Source organism: Chelmon rostratus, chromosome 19 (assembly GCF_017976325.1).
Source record: "Chelmon rostratus isolate fCheRos1 chromosome 19, fCheRos1.pri, whole genome shotgun sequence".
Lineage (NCBI taxonomy): Eukaryota > Metazoa > Chordata > Actinopteri > Chaetodontiformes > Chaetodontidae > Chelmon > Chelmon rostratus.
This window is the reverse complement of record NC_055676.1, coordinates 14,136,270-14,163,262: the sequence shown is the minus strand read 5'-3', so window position 1 is coordinate 14,163,262 and position 26,993 is coordinate 14,136,270. Positions and strand designations below refer to the sequence as shown.

Genomic DNA, 26,993 nt, shown 5'->3' with positions numbered 1-26,993 from the left:
ATAAAAGAGAGCCAGTTGCCCTCCTCCTTCCGCTGCTCGCCAACCGACAGGCAGTCACAACACTCTTAGATAACGTGCGTGTATCTCACCAAACCTACTATTTCGTAAGTATAACTCACCTCCATGTTTTCATGTGTCAATTAAAGATTTTATCTGTAAATCACGGCGACCGACTCGATGTTCGTTGGAGGGTATGTAATTGGAGGGTTTGGAGGGTTGGAGGGTTTGTCGCCTGTGCTGTCAGTTGGCTGCTGTGGCAAAATACACGTAAATCCCGCAAAAAGTGTTGCTAGCTACCCCGGAAAAAGAAGATAACAGTGTGTGTGTTCAACTTCTCCGGTTAGTGTACATCTTGTTCCCACTGTTAGCCAGGAAACTTGTCAGGCTCCAGGTGCAGCACAGACAGGAGGGTAGATGACCGTTGATGGTTTGAAATAAACTCATCAGAGTTGCTGTGCGCGTGCACAACCGTTAAAACTGTTCATTATTTTGTGTAAAAGGTATACTTTATTGTAAATTGCACTTTTAAAATGTGTGCTAAATTACAAATACTTTTACTAGTAAAAAAGTGCACTTATGAAAAGTATAATTATTTTCAAGTTGTAACACTATTAGCATGCTTAATTAAAGTTTACTTCAGTTTCACTTTACTTTATATATATATTTTATACTTTACTTTGTGTTATGTCACTAATGTATTTACCATCACATTAGTGACATAACACAATTGTGCTGCGGGTGTGATTTGAATGCTCATGAATCATGATTTTAAAAAGGTGTGCCAGTTTAGCTTACAATTTACACATACCGAAAATTATAATTTAAGTATAGTATTTTTTTCACCTTGGACTCAACATATCGCTCCAGGAATGGAGGAAACGACCTGTGAAGATTTCATCATCCTCCTCTTCAAGCCGTTGCTGATGAAACCTGTATTTCCAATTTGAATACAACGGATGTCCTTTTCTGTCAAGTGGGACACTCCTTCAAAATGTGCAGCTAACCTCACTGTTTATCATTTCAAATCATTCTGATAGAGCACCTAACAGTACCTCAGCCCCAGGACTAGAGCTGCAACTAATGATCATTTACTCCATGATTGATGATTAAACAGTCTTCCAGTCGTCTCATCTTTTAGTCTCTGAATGTCTCAGAAGATTGAAAAATGCCCATCACAAGTTCCCAGAGCCCAAGGTGACATTGTCAAATTGTTTGTTTTCTCTGTTCAACAGTCTGTATTAAAGAGGCAAATCTAAAAATTAAATAAAGATTGTTGATCTAATTTTCTCTTGATTAACTGATCATCTGCTGCCGCAGGCCATGTCCTGGCTGTGCTGCTTTAAAGATGAATTAAGTGCAAAAACCGGCTTCCCCAGCTTGGCTTTGACTGATATTAATGCCTCCATCCTATCTCCTCTCTGCTGCCACTCCACAGCTTGAACGGCCCACATCATGTCTAAAGGTACAGTGGTTCTGGCCTACAGCGGTGGACTGGACACATCATGCATTCTGGTTTGGCTAAAGGAACAGGGCTATGATGTAATCACGTACTTGGTAAGATTTAGAGACCAATGTGTGTGCAACAGGTGTCTTAGTTTGTGTTTGCAGCCAGCTGCTTTTGCATGTGGTGTATCTCTCAAGTTTTACAATTTGCTGTTAGCAGACAGCTGAGACAGTTTGTTCGACAGGCAAGTAGGAGTTTTTCAGTGGCTGTGCCAAAAGTCCTGTCAGAGCTACCTTACTGGTTAACTCCCAACCACTGGAATTGTCCTCATAATGCCAGCACAAAGCTGACTGGATTAACTTTTTGCCCTGTGGCAGTTTAGAACTGCACAGTAGGCAGTCTTTCTTGTTGTCGAACTTTTCATTCTTGTTCTTTGATGTGGGGGGTGGGTGATGGTCTATAGTTCACTACTGCTGCACACAAGGTGCGGCCCTCCAAATCTTTTTTGCTTTGGTTCTGTGGGGAAGCAAATAAAAAAGTATTTCCTTATCATGGTGTTCTTGCTTGGTATTCACTGTGATAAGGTTATTATATCTCCTCCTCAGATGTGATCGAAATTTCAAGAAGATGGATTGTCAGAATTAATACTTGCACAGTCATGCATCTGCATGTTTATACATGCAGGGCTTGCATGTTATTCTACAGAAGCTCTAAACTAAAGTAGCTGCACAGTTTGTGTTTAACTTGCAAATATCAATGAAAATTTGTATTTTTGCATCAAAATTTGTATTTTTGCAATTAAATGTATGTTTTTCTAGGCTAACATTGGGCAAGATGAAGATTTCGAAGCTGCCCAGAAAAAGGCAGAAAGCCTTGGTGCAAAGAAGGTAAGAGATAGAAAGTATTATACTGTTGCTTTGAAGACATTATCAGTAATTGCATTGCATGTTCCTAGCCAGCATTTTTCCAAAAATGGAAAGATTAATTTCACAGAGCAGATGGTTTCAGATTTTGCTGTTATGTATTTTTTCCATATAATACTATCATACAGTGTGCATGAATGTGCATATTAATATACATGAATATAGTACTCTTTATCAGCTGACTGTCAAATCTCAGATGCCAGAGCGCAAAGCTCCTGGACACAGCAATAACAAAGTGCTTTTAAAGTGTCTGACCAAAAGTAATTTTCCAGCCTCTTGAACGACATGGCATGCTGTGACAACAGAAAATCAGGAGCTGGTTTATTCTCAATTTTGAGTGATATTCATTAAAATTTTCCACATGAAAATGTCTCAGAGATTAACTGAATCAAAGACTTCATGAAAGCTCTGTTCTGTGTCCTGGCCTCCATTACCGTTTAGGTTTTCATCGAAGACCTGCGTGCAGACTTTGTGGAGAACTTCATCTGGCCCGCAGTTCAGGCCAATGCCATCTATGAGGACCGATACTTGCTGGGCACTGCAATAGCACGGCCCTGCATCGCCCGCCGGCAGGTGGAGATTGCACGTAGGGAGGGTGCCCATTTTGTCTCCCATGGTGCCACAGGAAAGGTAAACCTGACACAGGACAAAAGACCACACTCTGAGTAAGGAGAATATCCAATAATCTTCAGTTAAAAATTATTTGTTTTATTTTGCCTTTACTCCGGAGCCCAGACAGAAAAGAGCAGAACAAGTTAGGGGAATTACACAGCACTTAGGACAATGTGACAATGTGGTTGCATGCAATGGGCTAGGACATCCCAGCCAGTCTTTTCCAAACACAAACAAGTTAACAAGGTCATTGTCGATGGTCAAGGCCACATGTTTGCAGGGTTGAACATTAACTTTTTTGATCAAACAACAGTTGTAAGTCAGAAATATATATCTCCTACAGCCTTTTCTTCTTTTTAGTCATCTATTCATTGAAAGGAAATCGATATTTCTCACTAGTCGGAAACAGATTTTATCATCTCAATTGCCTGCTCTTTTTTCCACTGAATTTTCAGTCAAATTAAATGAGTCACTGCAGTTCAAAGAAAAATGCAGATGTGTTTTTGCATGTTGGAGACCTGCTAAATGTTTTTAGGATTGGTACGAAGGAGCAGTGATAAGAAAAGTGCCATAATTTTAACCATCCTAAAGCCATGCAAGAAATGCCAAATTGAAATCAAAGTACGCACTGAGATCCAGTAGTAGAAGTGCAGAGGTGTTTGAATCAATAGTAACCAAAATGTCGTTTACCACTTTAGTAAGTGCAGTTTCATTGGAATTACTGGTGGAGGATGTGAAAGCAGACTGAAAAGGCTCAGAAAGATTAGTATTAATTGTTAATTAAATGTTTTCTAAAAGTTGCTGGGACACATTTTTTTCAAAAGGGAATAATGGAAAGTTACAGACTGGTTGTTAGTTATTCATCCTGAATCAGGGTTGTTTCTTAACTGGAGGTTTAGCCACAGCCACTTAAACAGTGGGGATAGTGCTAGTAGTAAGTGATTAAATCAACATTATTCAGCAGCATGCAGAGCCCGAGATGTTTAGCGAGAAGGAGGTCCAGGAGACTGATTTTTAAGCTAAAACCAGTTCAGACAATGTCTCAAGAGTGTCTCAAAAGAGTCTTAAAATGTATAAGAACTGAGACCAGCTGGGACTCATATATGAATGTTGTACGACCAGTTTTTGCAGAGGTAGCTGGAGATGAGTAAGTAATTTTGTATCTAATCTTATTGATTTTACACACAAAAGTCTAAGAAATCACGAGCTGTAAAGGGTGAGCAGCTGTCAGATGGCTGCTTTTGAGTAACTTCAGCTACTGTGTCAATAACAAATCTCTGTGTTTATTGTTACTTATTCAGTGAGAGAAGAAGGCTGTTTTTGCAGTAGACAGAGCCCGAAATTAGAACTGAGAACGACTTTCAGTTGAGAACCAGTTCCAAATTCTTACATCCTTTGTAATTTTATGTCTCTATTCTTATCAGTTCCTTTTATCAATGCCTACATGTTTTCTGATGGTTCTTCTAATTTCTGTTCAAATCCAACTCGTGTCTTTGTGCTGGAAACTTGCAGCAACAAGTCACTGTTGAGAGGAGGAAACAGACCAAAGCGTGCCTTCATTTCGTGACGATAACAACAGTGGTAGTTGTAATGTCTGAAAAATGATAATTTAAAGTAAAGGTAAACACACTTACATGATGCTGAAACATCTTTCTATTCAACATGGTCTTAACTGCCAGGAATAATATTATCTCCCCTTCAAATGGATTAAATTGATAGTTATCAGCTGAGATGCAGTGTCCATGTTTTGCCTGAAGATGGAGACAGATACCATATCATAAAGTAACAATAGAAACTTCAAGTAATTTTTTATCTTTTTTTTTTTTTTAATATATCTGTTTGTGGTCAGTGCAGCTCTGCATCACTGCTCAGCCAATGAGAATTTGTTGGGCCAGTAATTGATTAACTGATTAACAGAAAAGTAATATGCAACTACTTCATGGACCATGAGTGGATTTTTTTGGACCAAAAAGACAAATTTTACTGATTGTTGCTTCTCAAATATGATTTTTTTAATTATTTTTTTCAGTTTTTCTTTGTCTTCTGTTATAGTAAATTGAATATCGTTGGTTAGTTAGTTAGTTAGTTAGTCTGTTGGTTAGACAGAACTAGGTATCTGAATATATCATTTTGGCCTCTAAGAAATAGCAACAGGCAATTTTCACTGTTGTCAGACGCTTTACAGATCGAAAAGTTGTTTGATTAATTAAGGCAATAATCCAAGGATTAATCAGTAATGAAAATTACTGCCAGTTGCAGCCGTATTGTGTATGATTTCAATTACTGCTGTTGATTTTAAACCTCGACACACCTCACACGTGGTACATATAGCTGAAGCATTGTGTTTTCGTTTTTCAGGGCAATGACCAGATACGTTTTGAGCTCACATGCTATGCCCTCTACCCTGAGGTTCAGGTAATTTTGCTGCTTGACGGATGTATGGAGGTTATGATTTGCACTGTTTGACACAGCATCTGTTGACATGATGCTGCTGCTGCAGGGCTGACTCTCTGTTTGTGCTGTCTAGATCATTGCACCATGGAGGATCCCTGAGTTCTACAACCGCTTCCGGGGGAGAACAGACCTGATGAAATATGCTGAGGTAACTCCATCAGCCTGTTAATGTGAAAAAACACAAAAATCCACTTATATGTTTGAAATTTTAGCGTGAAAATATTTGTTTGATATTTGACTTTCCCACCATCCCCACACCTTGGGATCAATAAAGAATTGTCTTATTCCTATGTGTTAACAGAATCTCAACAGTTTTTGAACAAAAATAAATTCCCCTCACCATGCTTATTCAATTTACATTCCTATAATGAATAATACAATATAATTTATTATCTCATCCCTACTCTCTACCTACAATTTAATTTCACACTCATTTTTATATTTGAGTTAGTCATTCTTAGATTTGCTTTACTTCGGCCACACACAATTTTTGGCTGTTTGTTGATATGTTTGCATTAGATGCTGGGTTATACCAGTTTTCCCCACTAGAGGGTGGTCATGGTGTTTAAGTCAACATCACTCTCTTGCTGGTTTATGGAGAACTTGAGAAATCACACAACCTTAAACTGTTGGCTTTTCATTTGAACGGACCAGAAATATCATTCTTTGTTGATTGTTTTTGTTCCATTCACTGCAAACTCTTAACGACAAAAGTGTTGTGGGGAAACAGATGTATTTTGGTTACACAGCATGCCAAAAACCAACAGCAACAGTTTATTTGGTTCTTTGTGCTCAAAACTTTGCGGACATACAAGTACTCTCTGATTTAAGTCTATACTCTAACCTTCAGGTGCAGTTAAATTACAAGCAAACATTATGTAACATAGCTTTCTCTTTCAAACTGTAGAAACATGGCATCCCTGTACCTGTCACTCCTCGGGCACCCTGGAGCATGGATGCCAACCTCATGCATATAAGGTGGGTAGGACTGGTGCGATACACCTACAACATTTAGGTCCTGTTTAAACCTTATTTTTTCAGTCAAAATTAAATTGACCTTAATTTTCTGAATTTTCTTTCTTTACAGCTATGAGTCTGGAATCCTGGAGAACCCTAAGGTAAAACCAGTTCACAGTTTGGAGTGTTATGTGCTTACATTAAAAATGTATCAGTACTGAGGCTGGTGTGATGATACTACTTAGTGAAGCTGACACATTTACAGTAACGAAAGACAGTCCTTTGCATGTACACTGAACAGTTATGATTAAGCACTGATTAAACACCAAAAAAGTTACTTACTAACATATAATCTTAATCACTGACACCACTGTACACCAGGACTGTTTTAAATCAAATGTCTTGCAACTCTACATAAACAGCTGGACAGTCTGGATTGTCATCTTCAACTTACTGCTGGTGGTGTTTTTTACCTCTAATTAATCACAATGTAATCTAGTGCCAAAACAAATAGAACAGCGAGAGACAAAGTGGATTTTAAAATTGAGTACAGTAAATAATCTCCCTCGTCCTCCTCTCATGCACACACAAGGTGCACAACAGGCGAAATATTACATATCTTTTTGAACAGTTGAAATGCATCATCTCTTTGGAGTGACTGTAAAAATAACATGACAGTAAGGCTGACCGATGCAAGCCCCTCCAGAAATAATCACAACACTCTCCCACAGTGCCATGGATGAGACAGAGTTTGATCTCTGTTGAGGTCAGAGGTCAAGGCAGTACATACAGGTTGCCCCCTGTGACCCCCCAAGCTCCCATCTCTTGGTTGCTGTGTCTGTGTCTGTGTCTCTCCTCACCCCGGGTCCTCGCCAGGCCCTGGGAAGAGCCTGGGACACACAGACACTGACTTGTCGTCAGCAACGCTTCGACTAATTCCCGATTTCATGGGAGCCGGGGAGGGGGAAGGGTTAGGGCGTTGCGCCCAGCTGGGGCCTCCTGAGTTCCAGCCCCAACTCCTCGGGACCTCATTGTTCCACTAGTTGCGCCGCCGCGGGCTGCAACGTGGGAGGGGAGCCATTTCATCGTGACACCGTGACACCAAAATGTCACCAGTAACAGTAAAGTACAAAGACAGCGCGCCAGACAGATGAGTCCCCAATGGACGGGGTGTCACAGGGAGGCGAGGGGGTCCCGCGCTGCTGGAGTGGAGATGCAGGGGCAGGCCCACTGTAACTCACAGACCTCTATCTCTCTCACTCTTTCTCTGTCCCTTTCCCACCCCTCCGCTGCCTCTTTAGTGGTCGGCCTGTGGAGAAATGTTTTGAAAAGAATGAGACTAACCGGCTCAATAGCATAGCGATGCACGATGACAGTATTGTGCAACTGATTTCATTCAGGGGGTTTGTGTTGGACCATTTACTCCAATACTGCATCGATTAATGGCATTAAATAAAATGAAATATTTATGGTGCAGGGGTCCAGAGTGGTAAAAGGATTTGAATACATTACCCAGGACACAAAATGATCATTTGAACTTTGAACGAGATCTAATAGAGTAATTTCCAGCAGACACAACCCCTGGCCCCTCTGGCAATTTGACTTTTCCTAACCATATTTATTAATTAGGATCAGGTACACAACAACATCATCAAAATGTTTAAGTGCATTTGAGGTTGAACATGAATGCTATTTAGAGCAGGAAATTAATACAAATATAAACTGAACTCTAAAAACAACCAGCATAGCAGCAAAGTGAATTTCTCACCCAACATGACAGATTCTGATCGACCTAGAAGGTCATCTGAAAGGGGTCTAAGTATCTCTTCTCTGTATCAGCCTCTCTCTCTCCTCCAGTTACAGCCCTAAAGGCTCAGGGCGGACCTCAACTATTCAAACCCCTCAATGCCCCCCACCTATGGTACAAAGACCCCTCTCTGCTCAACATAGTCAGATTAGGAAATGTCCAAATGGTCGCTCATATGTTCTCCTGTAGATAAGAGTCAGCAGAGTTCAGGTTACTCTATGATTAACACTGTATCCTTCCTGATAACCCTAAACCATCCTGCCTGTAGCACAATGACTTTTTTATTTACTCACCTCCATCTGCCACTGTTTACCTATGTGAAGACATGCGCCCAGGACAACTTCAGTAGTCTTTTATCATATTTATCCAGTCATATTTAGTAGTATTAGTATGAACCTGATGACTGCTTTGAGTGGTTGCCGTTAAGTTGAATAAATCATGCTCCCACATTAGATTCTCATTTTTCTGGTATCAGGGTTAGGCAATATGAGAGTGAACACTGTCAACTTTTCACTGAAAGATGTTAAAGATTCTAAACGCTATCCATTCAATATCTGCTTTTTTGTAACCGTTGTAGGCAATGTTGCAAAAGGCTGATTCACAGGATTAGCTGTAAACAACATCCCCATCTGGATATTTTATATTATGTTATATATACCAGAATTGTAATTTAAAATTGTATTAACTGTCATCAAGATTTTAAGCATATCAGCCACCTGTAGCTGGCATTTACAGGTCATCTTTGTATTATTGTCTAGTATTCAACATTTCTTGTATTGTGGTATTCCTCAAATTTGATTAGCAATATTCCAATTGTTAGATGTCTCAATACCCTGCAGACTCCTCATGATCTCCTTCCTCTGTCTCTGTCCCTCCACACATGAGCAGTCAGGGCCCAGCCCGAGGCAGCCTGACACTCGTCCTGAGTCATTAAAACATCACTTCAGTCTTAATTATAGCCTGTGTCATTGAGCTTCCCCGGGCCCACTCCTCTCTTTGATCAGGGAGCTGTTGGGCCACTGCTCGTGTTGACCAGGGGTAAAGGAGCGTAACGCCAAGGCCCTGCTCACCTAGAGGAAATGAAAACTTGTTTTCTGCTGGTCGCATGGCTGGCTGGAAAGATAGATGGACAGAGGACTGCCTGTAGGGAAAGGAAGTGGGCTTGTAGGTGTATGTATGCATGTGAATGTGTGCTTTGAAGCAAAGAGGTCAGCGTTTGTCATGTGCCTTTGCTGCCCCCAGGTCTGATTGGTCTGGCCTGTAGTAAGCAAGTGCTCCTTGTGTCCAGCTTGGCATTACTGTAGCTCTGCCTCCATGTAGAAGTGCATGATGTCCTCATTAAATTCAGCTGGAGCCCTAACATTAACCAAAACATCCTGGGTGTTAAGAATCTAAACATCTCACCAGCACATCATACGTATATTGTTTTATTTTTGTCTCAATTTGCCATGTTTGCATTTTAAAGAGAAGGACAGACTTGAAACGTGGTGATTTAAGCGTCATTTCCAACCCATTGCGCCAAAAATGTTTTTACCATCCTCTTCTCTTCTATCTCCCTCTCAACTCTCTCCTCCCTTCCTCCCCCTCTCCCTCCTGCCACCTCTGCCTCTTTTGGCTCTGTTGGCTTCGATTGAAAACCAATGAGGCAACTAATATGTGGAAAGATAGAAATTTACTTGCTTTAAGTTCATGCGTCAGCCTTCTTCTTTGCTGTATGGGCCACGTTTTGCACAACAATATGGCAGAAGCAAAGACTGCCAAAGGAGCTGCTCTGTGCTACATGATGGTGTGCTTCATGCCCCATTTCCCACCAATACCCCCTGCCCCCCGCCTTCTCTGTCTCTACCTTTTCCTCTCTTTCAGGGCCGTGGCTTTGGGACAGGTCCACCTGCAGGGGGTTTGAATTGAAATGCATTGATCTCTGGCTCACTGGAAACAAGCCTATTCCCCTTATTTTTCCTTTTTTCTTTGTATCCAATAGCCTATTAGGGTTGAGCTCTCATTGTTAGAGTGCATGAGTTTTCAAACATTACTCTCAGACGGAGGCATGACTTTGTATGAATTTTAAAAACATGTTTTTAATTGATCAGGTGGAAATTGTTGTCATATGAGGACTTTCTCAAAGCCAAAGTACATTTAAGTACTCAGTTCTTTTTTTCTTTTTCTTGTGTGCTGTACTGTGTTTTATTTGAAGGTTGAAAAGACAGCCATTCATTTACAGCCAGCATATAACACCAACAGGAACCATAGACTTCCACATTCTCTGATATTTAAAATTCAGTCCATCTTTCCCCCCTCAAAGAATATGCATCAAAAGGCTTTTTAGGGTAGTCATTTCACCCTTCTCCTGTTCGCTCTCATTTGGCATCTTTCAGGGCACTGAGGCAGAAAATAAAGGAGAGGAAGACGGGCGCCTTCCCAGTCAATTTTGGTGTTTAGTTAAAAGGAAAGAAAGTGATTGCGCTGCTCGTTTTCTCCTCACTGACAGGCGACGAGCAGATGCCGATTAGTTATTGTATGATGATTTAGTGTCTGGTAAAGCTTTCCATTTAAATGCACCCAGTAGTTATTTTGCATAGTCCCCCTGCAATTTGCCTCAGCTCAGGAGACATTGGCCATCGTCTTGTCCTAATGCTGTGTAATTGTTGGAGGGCCACATCGCTGGGCAGACACGTCAGGCCGCCACGCTCTTTTAGGTCCGTACCGTAACTTGCTGAAATCACTCCCGGCTCCCACCAACTGGAAAAACGACAAATGTCTGTCACCTGGGACAAGTTTTGTCGATTTAGGGTGCAGACTTTGTTGTGTGATGCCCATTTGGCAACTTCTTCATTTGAAAATAAAATCGAAGGCAAATGTCACTCAGAAAATCAAAACTGGAAAACTGGAAGATTAGAGGTGAAGGCAGGTTGGGAAGAACCACAGACACATGATAGAGTTGGCAGATCTGAGATTTTTACAGAAAGGCCGAATATTATTGAGGACATAGTGTTGCTCAAATAGGTTCTCTCATAGTATCAGGTGAGTTTTGACTTGTCAAGTGTTCACTATTCTTGCGGATACGAGTCATTTATTTCTTTTGCCCTTTCCCACTCTCCTCCTTGCTGCATCCCACTTTTCCCACCTTCCCCTGTGGTGAAGGGCCATGCAGGGAAAATGAAACCAAATAGAGGAGAAAAATGGAACATTGATTTTTTTTTGTTTTCATTCAACTTCTGATAGTGTTTTCAGGTTTCTCCTTTTTCACGCATCATCCTCTCTTTTCTTCTCCCCTCCTTGTCTCGAGTTCTCCGTTATCGCGTCGCACAATAGTCTCCACATCTGAGGTACTGTTCTTTGATGAGGTCTCAGAAGGTCCTGGGTATTCTTCAAAGGGAATAAAGTGTGTGATGCAGAGAGAGTGAGTGTGTGTTTTTGTGTTTTTTCAGAGCCATGCTCCAGCTGACCTGTACCTGATGACCAAGAACCCAGAAGATTCTCCCAGCATTCCTGATGTCCTAGAGATAAGCTTCAGAAATGGTTTGTGCTTGCGACATGTGTCACCTGTTGATTCTTCTTCTCTTGTTGGTCTGCTTTTTTCTTTCTTTCTTTTATTCTTTCCTGTCATTATTCTAAAACTAAAACTATTTATTTAATTTAATGAAAATTCAATCAAATTTGTCATTTTTCACTTCCCTTATGTGTGTGCATGACATACAATTAATTACTTTATTTAAATCAATCAATACACTTTCAGTTTTGTTTTCTTTTTTTTCAAACTAAATATATTTTAATTCAAATGGAAACATCTGGCTTATAATTGGTCTTACATTTGAACTTGAATTTTGTCAGATTTTAGTGCAAATTAAATTCAAACAAAATGTGCTCATTCATTTGAAAATGGCAGGACTTGGCCAGACTTTGTTTCTGAACTCACCCATCAAAACCAATTTGATGTTGTATATCATGCACACACTCGAAAAGAAGTTTTAGTTATTAAATGATATCCATTCTGAACTTCTATAATGCATCAGTAAGAGATAATGTCTTCTCCACTCCACCTCTCTTCATGTTACTTAACATTGATGGTTATCGCTGCAGGGCTACAGCTCTCATGCTGACCCGGTTGCACTTTATCACCATTCCTGACCACCCAGACTTATCCTTAACCCCTCACAGCATTACTTGGTCCAAAGCTGCCACGTTTGGCCTGGGGGCACACACACAGGCCGGAAGCATTAAGTCCAGCTAATACACAAAGCCCCGAGGGGCCAGAGAAACGCTCATTAGATATATTGCCGCGAGGACTGGGCTGCATAGTGGAAAGTGTCACATGTTTGTGCAAAGACAAAATGGCAAGAAACATCCAAGCCTGGGGCAAATGCCACAGATGTCCCTTCATCCCTGGTCACTTGTGGAGGCTGCAGAGCAACATCAATAGGCTGAGAGACACTAGCTCCTCTGATCACTTGGACTTGATGGGCAGCTTTAAGAGCTATAATGATTGAAGGGAAGTTCAGAAGGTTGGCATGATGTGGTGGGAATATGTGTGATCAGTAGTCATGAATTGTATTGCAATGGTGTTCAGATCTCACTTTAACTAGTTTACCAAAGAAAATGTTTAACTATGAAACAAGTAGGTTGGTGTCAATTCACCTGGAGATGAGATGTGCTTTTGTAAAACAGTGATGCAGTAGTAAAGCCTAGTCTGGGTTCGCGGGTTCTTTGCAGGCCAGCGCTCTGTTTTCACACATATTCCCTGTTCCTTTATTGAGCACCCTATGACAAAAGCTGTTTTAGTTGTCCACACAAAGGCCCAAGCCTACTCCTCCCTCTGAGCACAAGATCAGCACAAGAATGTTTCATTTCATTCCCCCTCCCACCTTTTCATCCCTGCCTTTCTCACCAAAGTTTTCTCACTGATTAAAAAAGAATATTTAACGACAGGAACCTTTTCCCCCGTCAAACACTCCATTCCCCATTCCTCTCCCTTTTTTAAGAAAAAAAATCATCCCTCCCTCCTTTCATGCCAAAGAAGTGGAGAGGAAAAAGAGACAGAGAGGAAAAATGTAAAGCAGTAATTTTTCCTACAACTGTGTCTGCGCTCCCATTGTCTGCACTGTTAGGCTGCGAAAAACTGAAGAAAGGGATCACGGACAGAAAAAGACCCCTCAGTGAATGATAGAGCCCGCATGATGGAGAGAGCGAGTAAAAAAGAGAGCACAGGGACGAAAGGCCAGCCCCTTCACTCCCACGTTCAGACACTTAATTTATTTGAACTTTTAATCTAATTATTAGGTATCTGGGAGGGGGCGCAGTTTTAGAAATGCATCATCCATACTGCCCTCTCCTGCACCAGGAGGTACTTTTTCTTCTTCCATGGGAGCCACCACTATTCCCGCGATATGAGAATGGGCCATCAACAAAGCCCTTGTCTAAAAAAATTTGTCAAGTTCTTCACGTGTCATTCCTGTCAGGCCTTTGTAAACTTTGGCTGAAAGGCGACCAGAAGTGCTGCTCTTCTCTTCAAAGCTATTTGACAACTGCAAGCATGCGAAAGTATGTGTAAGACTGAACGCTGGATGGATGGAGAGTAAATATCAGCAGGTTTTGTCTCATTTCCTCTCTTTGTTTAGTCTTAAAATGGTTATAGTCTCTTCTCAACACACATGGACCCACACCCATATGTCATGTTTGTTTCCTCGCCTCGTGTTTCTCATTGAGGCCCATGAATAAGCAGGTCCATGACAGTGATTGATGTGTACTTGGTTTAAGTGGCTTTGGAAAGGAAGTGTGTGTAGTGGACGTGGGTGTCTTTTTTTTGCATGCATGTGTGTGTGTGTGTGTGTGTGTTAGAGATATAGTAATAGGAGGATGGGTGATGATTCTGCAAGTGGTTTTGTCTCCTGCACATGCGCATGAACCCAAACACTCAGTTGCACAAAATATCTCAGTGCTAAAGAGAGTTTGGGTAACAAAGCTGCGTGAGTAATTGAATTAGATAAAGGCCTGCCCACGATTTCACAGCTTTCAAATGAGTGGGGCCTTTGAATTTATTAGCCCTTCTCACCACCTCCTTTTGTGATGGTTTTCACTTTTAGCTGACTACTATTGATTTCAGTGACTGAGATAATCAACACTTGTCAGCAGATTTTATCAACTCAATGCTGTTTTGACAATTTAGTCAGTTGAAATAAAATTTTCCAATAGTTTTTGAAAAGATACATTCCCAACCTCTTGATTAACTGAGCTGTGGAGAGGTACATTTTTTTCTTTGTGGGCTATCTGTTGATTCTCTGATCTCAATGACAATCACTTTTACCGTTTTGAAGCACAAAGACCAGTCTGGCAGGTAATGTCAGACCGTTGTTTTGCGTTACCATTCAGGCAAAACCAGAAACAGCATCATGAAACTTTTTGAATTTCAAACATATGTGTTTTAGATTGTGACAATGCTTTACTTTAACACTATTTGACAGTACTAGCTAGGTCATGAGTAAGTCATGTACATGAAAGATTGAAAATTATTGAACAGTAATGTTTATTTTTATGTTATTTATATATTTGTGTGATTTCACTGAGGAAATCAACATTTTTTCCCCTTTAGGAGTGCCCGTCAAGGTGACCAATGTGAAGGAAGGCAAGTCCAAGGACTCACCACTGGATATCTTTTCATACCTCAATGAGGTTGGGTAAGCAGTTTTCTGTATCTTATCCTATTATCTATAAACGTTTATTGAAAAGCACTTTTACCTTTTATGTTTGATTTGTTGAATATGCAGTGCAAGGAAACCTCTCTATCAGACTAGTATTCAGAGCAGTGGTTAAGTTCACCACCTCTGGAATGATGTGTGTCTGTAGCTGCAGGCCTAGGATCGAATCCCATCACTGCTTTCCCTCCTGTTTCTCCTCCACTCTGTCTCCCTCACTGCTTTCCAACTGTCCGAAAAAAATGAAAATACTGAAGCTGAGTCAACTGATGCCAAAGAATAATCTGTTTCCTCGGCCGCTTTGAGCAGTTCTGAATTCTGAGTTTTATGGGGCTCTACTGTGTCTAAGTTAGTGCTGCTTCTTTATGGCCTGCGTCACAAACTAGTTTGTAACATTTATTGTTCTGAATTACTGGCATTGAATTAATTTCCATTGTCAGGGGAAATAAAATTGATTTTTCAGAATTGTTATTTAAAAAAAATTCAGTGAGAGGAGACAAAGAATGAAATGTACTGTTTGTAGAGGATGCCACGGCTACTTCTAATACTGACTTTACCAGTAATGCAGACATGAGGTGAAATATTGTGACAAATATTCTTTCCAAGTTGTGAATTGTGCTAGTATGTTATATGTCATTTGCTCTTTATTAATATGAACTTTTAATATTGTAATGTTTATTAAAAGATGATTAACAGGACAGTTCAGTCATTAAGAATTATGTGGGCTAATCTAATTTAAAATTGAATTAATATATGAGTGCGTGTCTGGCTGTCCTTGTCTTTCTCTTAGTGGAAAGCATGGTGTGGGTCGGATTGACATTGTAGAGAACCGTTTCATTGGGATGAAGTCCCGAGGTAAGGAATTTAAAGTTCTGCTTATTTCCACCTGTCTTGGCTTTGACATTTTTCTATTTGTGCCAAATTAGCCTAACAAGCTTCCTCCCTTACACCAACAGTGATATACACTGTAAATGCAGTGAGATTGACATATTTGCACTTACTCTGAAATACGTCTCAGTATTTTAATTTTACATCCAAAAGCTTCCCTTTCAATATGCAGAGCTTTCATGCAATTTTCAGTTATTTTACATGAATGCTTTAAGTGTCACACTTGCTATTCCACTTCCATAAAAGTGGGCTGGATGGCAAACACGCTCCCCTCAAAGGAAATCTTTTACTCTGGTTCACCTGGAATCATAGACACTGAAGTTACTTCCATTCACTTATGCATGCACACACATACAGAAAACACACACACACTGTGAACAAGATAGCGGTGCACATGCTTCAATGGATACAATCAAATACACAGTCTATCACATATATGCACATGTAGTCGTATAGGGATGTTTTTGTCTCTTTATGTTTGGTATCAACAGGCAACTGGAAAAGCTCCTTTGTTAGGTCTGCATGTGTTACCGTAGCTAATATGCAAGGGCGGTGAGCTGTCCTGGCCTTGTATGCCACACACACAGACACACACTGTCCTTTTTCCCCCACGACACTATGTGCTATGATTGGCAAATTGACTGACCAACAGACTGTGGATGTGGCGCAACTTGGCAGGTAGAAATTGGAAAATGGGAAGCCCACTTTTCTCTCCCCTCGGCTGAACAAAAGATCAAAGCTTTTTCCTCCACTGAAGCAATAGGAAGAGGTGGAGCACAGGGTGTCCAAGTGGTTGAATAACTACCATGATGTGTACATGTTGGTCTCTTCTGGAATGGCAGCCGCGTTAGCACAATAGATGATGGGAGGGATTGAATGGGGACATGTCATACCTATTTGTGTTGGGTCATATTTATTTGTGTGGGGTCAGGGAGGCGGAGGGGATTGAAATGGTTTGTCAAGAATGTTGTCACTGTGCTACAAAACATCCAACAGCCTGTGTGCCAGACTAACATTTCCCACCTGTCACAGTGCTGTTAGGCCCCTGACCTGTGCACCGGTGATGGCAATAGTTAAGGTGCACCTTTCAAAAGCAGCTGGAAATGGCTTTATCTTTTCATGATGAACAAGCTGCCTTGTGTCCGGTCCTTGTAGCCATTAAACTGCAAGACAGTGGTACCAAAAAAAAATAAATATTGTGGAAAAACTCCAAAAAGAAAATGTAATGTATTTACTTGTTTATTTTTAGCAGTTTTCCTTTTATAGAACTTATTTCTACAGAAATGTTCAAACACTAAATGGCAAACTGTTTCACATTAAAATATACCATGTGTGATTTTCTATCCATCTGAAGATATTAATCTGCTTTTATTTACATGTGTTGCCTGTTTATTTACAAATTGCCCAAAGGGTTAGAGGGGATCAGCTCAGGAAGAAATAATTCCTGACCTGAACCCCTTCAGGCCTGCAACATGGTTAGCATACCTGCAGTAACCATATAGATTAAAACCTCAAAAACCACTGGGGGTGTTGTCTCTAAGCTTAACTAAACTGCCATTGTTGAAGCTTAGGTAGATAGCATTTCATTGTTTGCTAAGCTAGCTCTCTCTTGGAGCACTTAAACCAAGTTGTGTTCGAGGGCAGTTTTAACTTATTTATCTGATAGAGCCAGCGGAAATGTCCCTACGTGCCCTCTGTGGCCCTGGATCACCGAAAAGCCACAAGCCGTTCTAGCTCAGGTGGCAACCTTTTGAGGCTTTAGACAATTAGCAGCACTGCTAAGCTCTGTTTTTGGCCGCCAGCACAAAGTGAGTGCTTCTCCATTTTCAGATCAGGGTAGATGCAGGAGTATTTGGGGTTGTACAGATTTGAGCAGTTCACCAGATTGAAAGAGATTAAATGGCATTCATCTGTTAAATCTCAGAAAAGAGTTTCAGAGTCAGGAGAACACAATGCAAATTGGCAGCCTGTTGTTGGCTATACTAAAGTATCTGTTTAGCAGCTTGGCAGCATAGCTTGAATCAAAGAAGAGTGATTGTCATTCAAAGTGACAGATGATATAAGCAGGCATGTCCAAACTATTCCATAAAGGGCCGTGTGGCTGCAGGTTTTCGTTCCAACCAAGGAGGAGCACACCAGCTTAATTAGCTGAGCTCAGTCTTCAGCTGATAACTCAGTGATCCCTTGATGTTGATTGGCTGGCCTGGTGTGCTCCTCCTTGGTTGGAACGAAAACCTGCAGCCACACGGCCCTTTATGGAATAGTTTGGACATGCCTGATATAAGGAACCATGTATTCGATGGGGAAACAGTCATCCAGTTTTTGAAAATTTCAGCCCTATCAAAAATGGATGTCATTGATAAAGCTCCAATTTCTGTTGTGAAATCTGTCTGGTAGCATTTTCCCATCCCTTCTTTTGTTTTAGCTGACATTTGAGTGACAGCTTCATTTCTCCTGTCATCTACCTCATCTTTTCTCTTTTCACCCCTCCCTCCCTGTCCAGAGGGGGTAAATTGCAGGGTAGGCAGAGGCCTGGTCCAGGCTCCAGGCTGGCAGGGGCCTCCTACCCTGTCATTTACCCAGGACAGGCTCATCCATGTTTTGTGAGCACCATGAAGGCCTGTCTGTCAGACAGCTGATGACTAACAGAGCTGTTTTGCTTTAGGTAGTTCAGAGCATGTAGGCTACGCTCCTATGAAGGGCCACAGATAATGATGACGATGCTGCTGGTTGTGATGAAATTAAGGGATGTATTGGAGAAAATTATGCATACAATCTCAGTATTTTTGAAACAATTTCAAAGGTGGTAGACTATATAGAATTATCAAAATACCAGGTTTTGTTGAATGAATGCATCTCCTTACCAGTATGTTAATTCATGTTTAAATAAAACAACTACTCTGTGTTTTGTGCAAATATTATTTTTCTATGTTTGTCAGGAATATATGAAACCCCAGGAGGCACAATTCTATTGAAAGCCCATTTAGACATTGAGACTTTTACCATGGACAAAGAGGTACGTCGGATCAAACAGGGACTGGGTATCAAGTTTTCTGAACTGGTCTACAATGGTAAGTCCCCAAAACACATAATCTTAATTAGATGGTTTCACTCATTCTGTTTTATGTATTGTCTGTTACTCTTTTTTATTCCAAGGCATATCGCTTAGTCATGAAATTTTAAAGCCAATTAGGCTATATCTTGATATCTGGACAGGTAAGGGTACTTAGATACACCAAGAATTGGCATTACACATTAGAATCTTTTATATGATGACAAATCCAGAGTTACTGTCCATGAAAATGTCAGATTTTCTTGATTGTTGAATTATACCATATTGTCCTTCACACCATCTCAAATTAAAGCATTTAGAAAATTGTATGGGTGTTTTTCTGGGTACTGGTGGCTGTTTGTGTCTCTAGTACAGCTTGAATGATCAGTCAGGCATATCAGTCTGGCTGATATTATTGCAAATATATCCGCATCGAAAATAAAGTGACGATAAATTGCGGCACAGAACACAGTATTCAGGTAATTCAGAAACAACGTCAGCACTACATAGTTAATCCACCAAACAGCACTAAGAAGTACAGTTTTCAACTGGGAAATGTTCAGCTCAGTGTATAAATATCAGAATTTTGACAATTTTAAAACAAAGGAATATATCTTTTTGGGGTTTTTTTTAAACTCGCAATAATCAGTGTAACTATGGGCCTCAAGAATCTAGTATCAGTCATGCTATAGGCAGAAAGATCAATATCCCTTCGGAGTTTATATAAGAGAAGTGAACGTGCTAAATGTGTACCTATGCATTCAGTGTGTTTGTAAGTGTGTGTGTGTGTGTGTGTGTGTGTGCGCGTATGTATGTGTGTGTGTGTGTGTGCGTGCGTGAGATTTTCTTGGCTCAGGTGTCTTAATCATCCCTTCTGCTCAGCCACCAGTCCCCTGCACCTTCATCCACATAATAGGATCAGTGCCATTAGAGACTGACTACAAGGCCACTTCAGTTATACCCTCCAGAGACAGGAAACAAACACATACATACACACACCCACACACACACAAAAGTGCTACCTTCAGAAGCGGGGCAGAGATTAAACCCATTGTGGATTTAAATCATTAATAACTCTGCAGATAGATAGCAGACAGCTGGCTGTGGAGCTTATGTTAACAATGCACCTGTCCTGCATCTGTTTTGCATTAATACGTCACTATTTACCCCCCAAAAAAATTTCATGAGAGCATTTGCAGCAATTAAGGGTAGTGCAGCACCAACACGGCAAGCATTTTACAAGTGGAAAGTATACAACATTAACATTTGTATTGGTGGTCAATTAATTGCTTAGTTGATTAAAGAAAATTAGTCAACATGAATTTTTAGAACTAATTAATGCTATATGTCACTTATCAAGTAAAAGCACAAACATTTGCAACATCTTGAATGCAGATATTTGCTGGCTTTTTCCAGTTCGACATCATTGTAAATTTTGAATTGTTGATTATGTTAGATAAGCAATTTCAAAACGTTACACTCAGATTAAGGTGGGTTTTTTTTTTAATTAAATGAAATGATTCATCAATAATGAAAATGAATAGTTTCTGACATCTCACCAGATAACCACCATACAGAGACATTCACAGTGACATGTAAACAGAACTAACATGAAGATTGAATACATTTCTATTTGACTCTGGGGCCTTTGTGCAATTGTCATGTCCGATACCTCGTGCCAATTCAAAGGGAATGAAAGCAGAGAAGGATTGTGTCTTTGAACATGGACAGACGATGAGGTGGAGGTCAGCCTCTGATGAGAGGAGGACCCCTGCTGAGTGGGGCGTGCCTGACCTCTGAACATATACAGAAACATCTCTCGCCCATCTGTCTCAGAGACTGACGAGCCAGGTCAGCGAAATGGGACAAAAGAAAGGGGTGTATGAACTTCACCTGGAAGAGAAATGAAGCCAAAGCACAGAAAGAGTTTCAGCTCATAAAAGAAGGAACTGTGGACATCACACACCCCCCCACAGACCCTGCTACTAATGGACGATTTGCAAGGGAGGGCCGCCTTCTCCACTTGTCCATCTATTTTTACAATAAATTCTAATGATAAATGTAAATAAATATAAATACAAGTGTCAACAAAACTAGTAGCACTCAGTCAGAGCACTTGAAGGGGTTTTGTCTCTGTGTTAATAAGATACAATTAACAACAATTGTTTTTAAAGAAACCTTTACAGCCATACTTTTTGTAAATATTAATATGTTGCTGTTTCCTTGCTCTCTTCAGGTTTCTGGTACAGTCCAGAGTGTGATTTTGTCCGACACTGCTTGAACAAATCCCAAGAGAATGTGGAGGGCAAAGTACAGCTGTCTGTCTTCAAGGGTCAGGTCTACATCTTGGGACGAGAGTCACCCAAGTCCCTTTACAATGAGGAGTTGGTGAGGTAAGCAAGGGTAGAATGAAAGTGTTTGAATTTATTTGTTTTTGTGTGGATTTGCTTATAAAAGCAGCCATATGTCAGTGAATCAAAGTGTGTGCTTGTTCTGACTTGACAGCTGTGTTTGGCTGCTCTGGACACAGTGCAGCTATTCCACATGCTCACCAGTCAGCCTGTTGTTAGGTCAGCTTGCCCATGTTCTCTTATGACGTCTGCATCAACATACTAAGCTGACCCTGCCTCACAAAGACATCAGAGAAGTGTCAAACTCGGTTCCCGGAGGGCAACGACCCCAGCTCCTCATACTGCACCCCCATGGCCTCTTAGCTGTGGCAACAGTGGGTTTGTTCAGGAGGCTCACCCCTGATGCCCTCTGGGCAGGCTCAGCACTGACCAAAGTAAAACCCCTCCATATGCCTCTTCATCTCCACTTCAGTCACACACACTCCAGTTGTACCCTAGAGTCAGAGAGCTAATGGCGTTTTCAGCCAGAGGAGAGACGTGATTTCACTGGGCTTTTAGGAGGGTAGTGTATGGGTGTCATGCTAAGTTAAGCAGGTCAGAAAGAGGGAGGCAAGAAAACATGTCTCACACAGTCAGCCATTCAATTCCTTGAACTATTTTGGCAAGCGAAAAAGCCAGCAAAACAAAATCAATACGCTGAGTGAACAGTGTATTTTGTGCTGTGTGAGCAAGAGAGATAATAGGCATTATACTGTACTCAGACCGTGCATTCATTCAGACCTTTTAACCCATATTGTATTAGTTGGTTACTTTGTCTGAGTTTTTGTGACTATTTTGTTTTTAGTAAAACATTTAATAACTAACTGCTGAGTCACTCTCGAGATAGATTATGACTCGTGGATCTTTCAACCAGTCAGTGGCTAAGAAACTCACTGATGAAGACTTGTGCTCTGAGTTCAACATCCAACCTTGCAGAGACACATTTCTTAGCTGGGTTGACAGAGGTGTTGTGTTGCAGCATCACAAAGACCTCGAGGCGACAGACAGATGGGACCAGTGGTTCCTCATAAGGGAGCACATCACAAATGGCCCAATCAAAAACAATCACAAACCAGTCACAAAATGGATGGTAAAATAACTTTTATTCAAAAGTAGGCAAGTATATTGCAAACTGGAGTTACTTCAGGTCGGTACCAATGTTAATATTCAAGAATAATGAAGTTTCAATTTGCTTTCACGGAAAAACAAGACATTTTTGGCAAGGATTTCAACAGTTTATTGACATACAGTGCATTTTTTAATAAGAAAGTTAATTTAAGAAATTTAACTTAGAACATCTATATATATACACACACACACACATAAATTATAAATTAAACCACAAATACATTCAATACAATCAATTAAGAATTATGAATTGACACTGATCATGTCATTCCTCTACCCTCATTTCCTGACAGCTGTCCATTGTCTAATATAGGCAGGACATGTTCAAAAAAACAAATGTGCATAAAAATGCAGGGTTTGTAAGATTTATTGCTGCAGTTGGCTGCACTGCAATTTTCAACTAATACCTGCCAGCATATGCTAATATCAATATATCTGACACACCAAAATTGGCAGATAATATCTGACTCGCTGATGTGTCAGTCAGGCTGTATTGCTGCAGTAATTGTTCTGTCACAAAATATGTAGTGATTGGACATATGAGTATATTTGGGTACGTGGTAAGTGGCCATAGTATAAGTGGTATAATCTAATGTTAGATATTCTTTATTTTTGATAAAGGGATTATTGTGGATTATCAAAACTTCTTCATCTACCTTACGGCTATACACCTGAAAGCAACAGACTCTCTCTCACACACACACACACACTTATTTGCCACAACATGATGACCTGCCACATACACACACAGACCAGATTATGCATGAAACCCCCCACTGACATCCTGTTGGCTCTCCACGGGCAACAGTAAACGGCGTCATTAACACAGTGGTAATACAGCCCGTCACCGCACCCATCTGAGACAGAAATGTCACCCTCATCGCTGTCCGCTGGCTCCACTCTCAATTAGACTGCAGGGTTTCTTAAAGGAATACACAAAATATCACATGCTTGCACACACACACACACACACACACACACACACACACACACACACACACACACACACACACACACACACACACAGAGTGCCATATTCTTTTAAGCCACTCACTCATAATAGTGTTCAGGTGCCGGGTAGGGAGCCTTGTATTGAGAGTTGATGATTTAGTTGTCTGTCTTTCTTTTTATAGTGTTTATCCTATCATTTGTTGGCAATTTCCTCTTTTGCTAAGTGCTTTTGAAGAATGAGTGCAAGCTGTACACTGGGAGTTGGGGGTGTTGAGGGGAGGAGAGGACTCAGTGAGGGAGTGTATTAAGCACTGCAGGTAGAAACTGCTGTAATTACACAGCACACGGACACTCTTTGTGAGACACTCACACACACTAAGATGAGATGACTTTACAACTAGCAGCTTGAACAACACCGAACACACAGTGGCACAAGTTATAGACTCTCCGCTTTTTAGAAGTAGTGGATAAACTGGAAAACATCAGATTACAAAATCATCTCGACACTTAGCTCAGAGCTGATATGATGGGATTGTTTTAAAATGGATTATGTGCGCCTTTTGTGTGCTTGTGAACATGTGCATGTTTTCATTCTGCGATATTGATTCTCCGTTATTCAGGACAAACAATGCTAAAGAGGAGCATTCAGAGGAAAATCGATTGGAACATTATTTCAGAAGGACAAACTATCAATGATCCAGTTATCCCAGTAGTTGATGAGGCTCCATGTCTCTTATGTTTACTGCAATGATACCAGACATCTCAATCATTTTGTTACCAGAATATCCTGTATCTTTTCTTTCTGTTCTTGGTTTTTCTTGAGCTATGTTCTCCTCCAAGCTCAAACCTAGAAATGTGTCTCACCTGCCTCTTTCTTGACTTCTTTTCACTCCAGCATGGATGTGCAGGGAGACTACGACCCGTGTGATGCCTCAGGATTCATCAGGATTAATGCTGTCAGGTTAGTACACATTGAGTACCAGTAGCTGTACGAAACAGAATTGTCGGTTAAAAGAGGCTTGATCCACATGCGTAGCCCACATACCTAGACTTTCAATCTTATTCTTTTTCCTTCTTGTTTCCCTCCACAGGTTAAGGGAACACCACCGTTTGCAGGGTTTCTCCAGCACCAAGGAGTAACTGCTACAGTCCTGTAAGCAGCTTCTTCTCTCCAGGGTGTCTTAAGCAGTAGTAGGTTTAGACTTTGTGCCTCTATTGTGTACTGTTGGTTAAATTAGCATCAGTGCATCTGAAACACTAGAAATAACACTAGACTCTAAGACTGTATAATTGTGTTTCATGACATCATGATTGAAAAGTGTTTTGAATCAGGTGTAAAGATGATCGTTAAATATATAGTGGATTAGCATTTTAGTAATACATGTTTGTATTTCCCGAATTTGTCTAATTCTTGGCATCAGTAGGTTAGTACCAGCACACGAATATTAAAAGTAGGTGTTCTTTGTTTCAGAAATACGATCGAGTGAATTGTGTTTTTTCTTCCTCTGTTCTTAATTCATTACAGAAAATAATGCACATTTGTCATCAGTTTCCATGCAAACATTATGGTGATACAAATCATCCCCTGTCAATTTTAATGTGTTAATGATTAATTGTTCATGTCTTTGGCGGACAGCCTATTTATTAATGCCTGCCTGTTTAACTCTTGGGGCTGTACAGTCACTTCCCCGTGAAGACTTCAGGGCAGCGAGGACACTGTATCATATTTACGATATGTAGATGAAGTGGTAGCCGTGCATGGGTTTAGCACAGGCAAAAGTCAACATGGTGGCTCGCTGATAACCACTAGAGCAGAAGTAATGAGGCCATTTCTGAGCACAAATGGCACAAGTCAGATGGAAGGAAAACCAATTGGCCACGCATGTATATTTCCCTACTCTGCATGGGGTCTTCAGGGTTAGAGAACAGAGGAAAGAAGAAGGATTTTAAAGGCAGAGTTAATTCTATCATTCATTTTTACCTTTTTTCTGTGACTTGCAAGTTGTCCCTAAATTCATATCACTTATCAATATGAGGAGATATTTGCATATTAAAATGCGCTCTGGAATTTAATGTGTTTGAAGATGTGTTTGTTTGTGTGTTGTTGGGTGTTGAAGTGATTTCCCTGTCCTCTGTACGCTTCACTTTGCTCCATACTACATTATCCATCAGTCTGTAGGACACAGCAGCTGCTTCTGTGCGTACTTTTCCCCGATCCCCACCACTGAAAGATGTCAGTCCTGCATTCAAGTGCTGGGTACCATGCGGGCCTCAAGGTGGAGTCCACAGGCACAGGAGACCCCCTGCCAGGTCTAATGGGCAATGAGGGATCCTCGGACCCTTTCAGTCCTTAAAGAGCCCCTCATCCCCCGCTCAATTACACGGCAGGCGTCTCAGTCTTTGCCTGGTCAATTACCAGCCAGCCCCTGCATTTACTGTCGCACACACACAGGTTGCAAGATAATCAGTGTCCAAAATTGCTTGGTTAGAATGAAGGGATGGATGGAGAGGTATTCAGATTAGTCAGTCAAGCTGAAGGGGAGGTAGGAGGGATGGGGACAGCTATCAATCTCAATCTAGCTTCAGTGGTTGGAGGGGGAGGATCATAGTGACCTTTCAACTTTATTTCTGGAAAGATATGATCCCGGGAAATTTTCTTTTATTAATGTCATAGTTGTCTTGCAATGTGCGCGTTTGTTTTTTGAATAGACAGATGTTTTTTATGCAAGGTCCACTCTGGTCTTTAGTTTTATTTAAGCACGAACTTCTCTAATCAACTGGCTTTGCATGTGTGTGCGTGCCTGGATCCACATCTACTTACCCTCTCATCTACCCTGTCTCATATTCCATTCACCTTCCCCTCCCGCCTACCTGTCTACCCAGCCAGCCAGGTATGAAAACTGGCTGACACCTGACCAAGGGAATTAATCATCCTTGACCCTGGACCAATTACCCCTCATTACCCACTCTGTGTCCACCTCTCAGGGGAGAGCCGTGTAACAATAGCACAACATGAAAGTTGGCGGCGTCACAGGACCGAGCCCTAATGGACACTCCTGTGCGACCGTGTCTCCTCAGGAGGCCAGGTCGACTAACCTTCAAGTCCTTGTCACTCTCCAACAGCACACGTACAAAGGGGGCTATTGTTCAGGATCAGGGTCTGTGACCTCTTGAGATGAGGTGCAGAGGGCCGCTGGCGATGAGAATGTAGTCGTGCTGGAAATGGATGATCGAAGGTCTGGAAGAGCGAGAAAGTGAAGAGACACTGGAAGTGCAATTTTTGTTCTGTTCGTGCCACATTCTGATAAGGCACCGTTTTATGAATGATTTCTAAGCTGAAACTAATAAATAACTTGCTAAAAGGTTATTGATAAGTTACAAGGTGTCAACTTTTGGGTTGTCAGACTGAAAAATCCCTTTGGCTGATGTCCTATCTGCAATCCTTCCATTTTATTCATTTCCAGTTTAAAATGTTAGTAATCCATTAATAAATGCAAGCAGGGTTCACACTTTATCAAGTCTGCAGTTATCAATAATAAGTCATGAAAGGGTTTGCACACTATTTCACCTAAAAAGCAAGTCCTTTATAGCCATGCTAGCAGCATGTCAGTAGGGACAAAAGTTGGTCAGTTCACCATGTCGGTCAGCACTGAAATCTCTAACAACTATTGGATGGTGTGGAATTTGCTACAGATATT

The 26,993-nt window shown here is 40.9% G+C and overlaps 1 protein-coding gene across 1 annotated transcript; it reads left to right on the top strand.

The window, feature by feature from the left end:
• Window positions 1-25,362, top strand: ass1 (argininosuccinate synthase 1). Its single transcript, XM_041960310.1, has 15 exons — window positions 1-104; window positions 1,436-1,554; window positions 2,263-2,331; window positions 2,809-2,997; window positions 5,338-5,394; window positions 5,507-5,581; window positions 6,341-6,411; window positions 6,521-6,551; window positions 11,626-11,716; window positions 14,784-14,868; window positions 15,677-15,741; window positions 18,714-18,845; window positions 21,063-21,219; window positions 24,191-24,256; window positions 24,387-25,362. The coding sequence occupies exons 2-15, from the start codon at window positions 1,453-1,455 to the stop codon at window positions 24,433-24,435; spliced, it is 1,239 nt and encodes a 412-aa protein (XP_041816244.1). The 5' UTR covers window positions 1-104; window positions 1,436-1,452; the 3' UTR covers window positions 24,436-25,362.
• Window positions 25,363-26,993: the final 1,631 nt, after the last annotated feature.

What these genes read in the sequence shown, in the direction of transcription:
- ass1 (XM_041960310.1), top strand. Translation starts at nt 1,453, where the DNA reads ATGTCTAAAGGTACAGTGGTTCTGGCCTACAGCGGTGGACTGGACACA. An exon ending in AAAGCCTTGGTGCAAAGAAG is followed by an intron (nt 2,332 to 2,808) that starts GTAAGAGATAGA and finishes ATTACCGTTTAG; the next exon opens with GTTTTCATCGAAGACCTGCG. An exon ending in CATTGGGATGAAGTCCCGAG is followed by an intron (nt 15,742 to 18,713) that starts GTAAGGAATTTA and finishes TATGTTTGTCAG; the next exon opens with GAATATATGAAACCCCAGGA.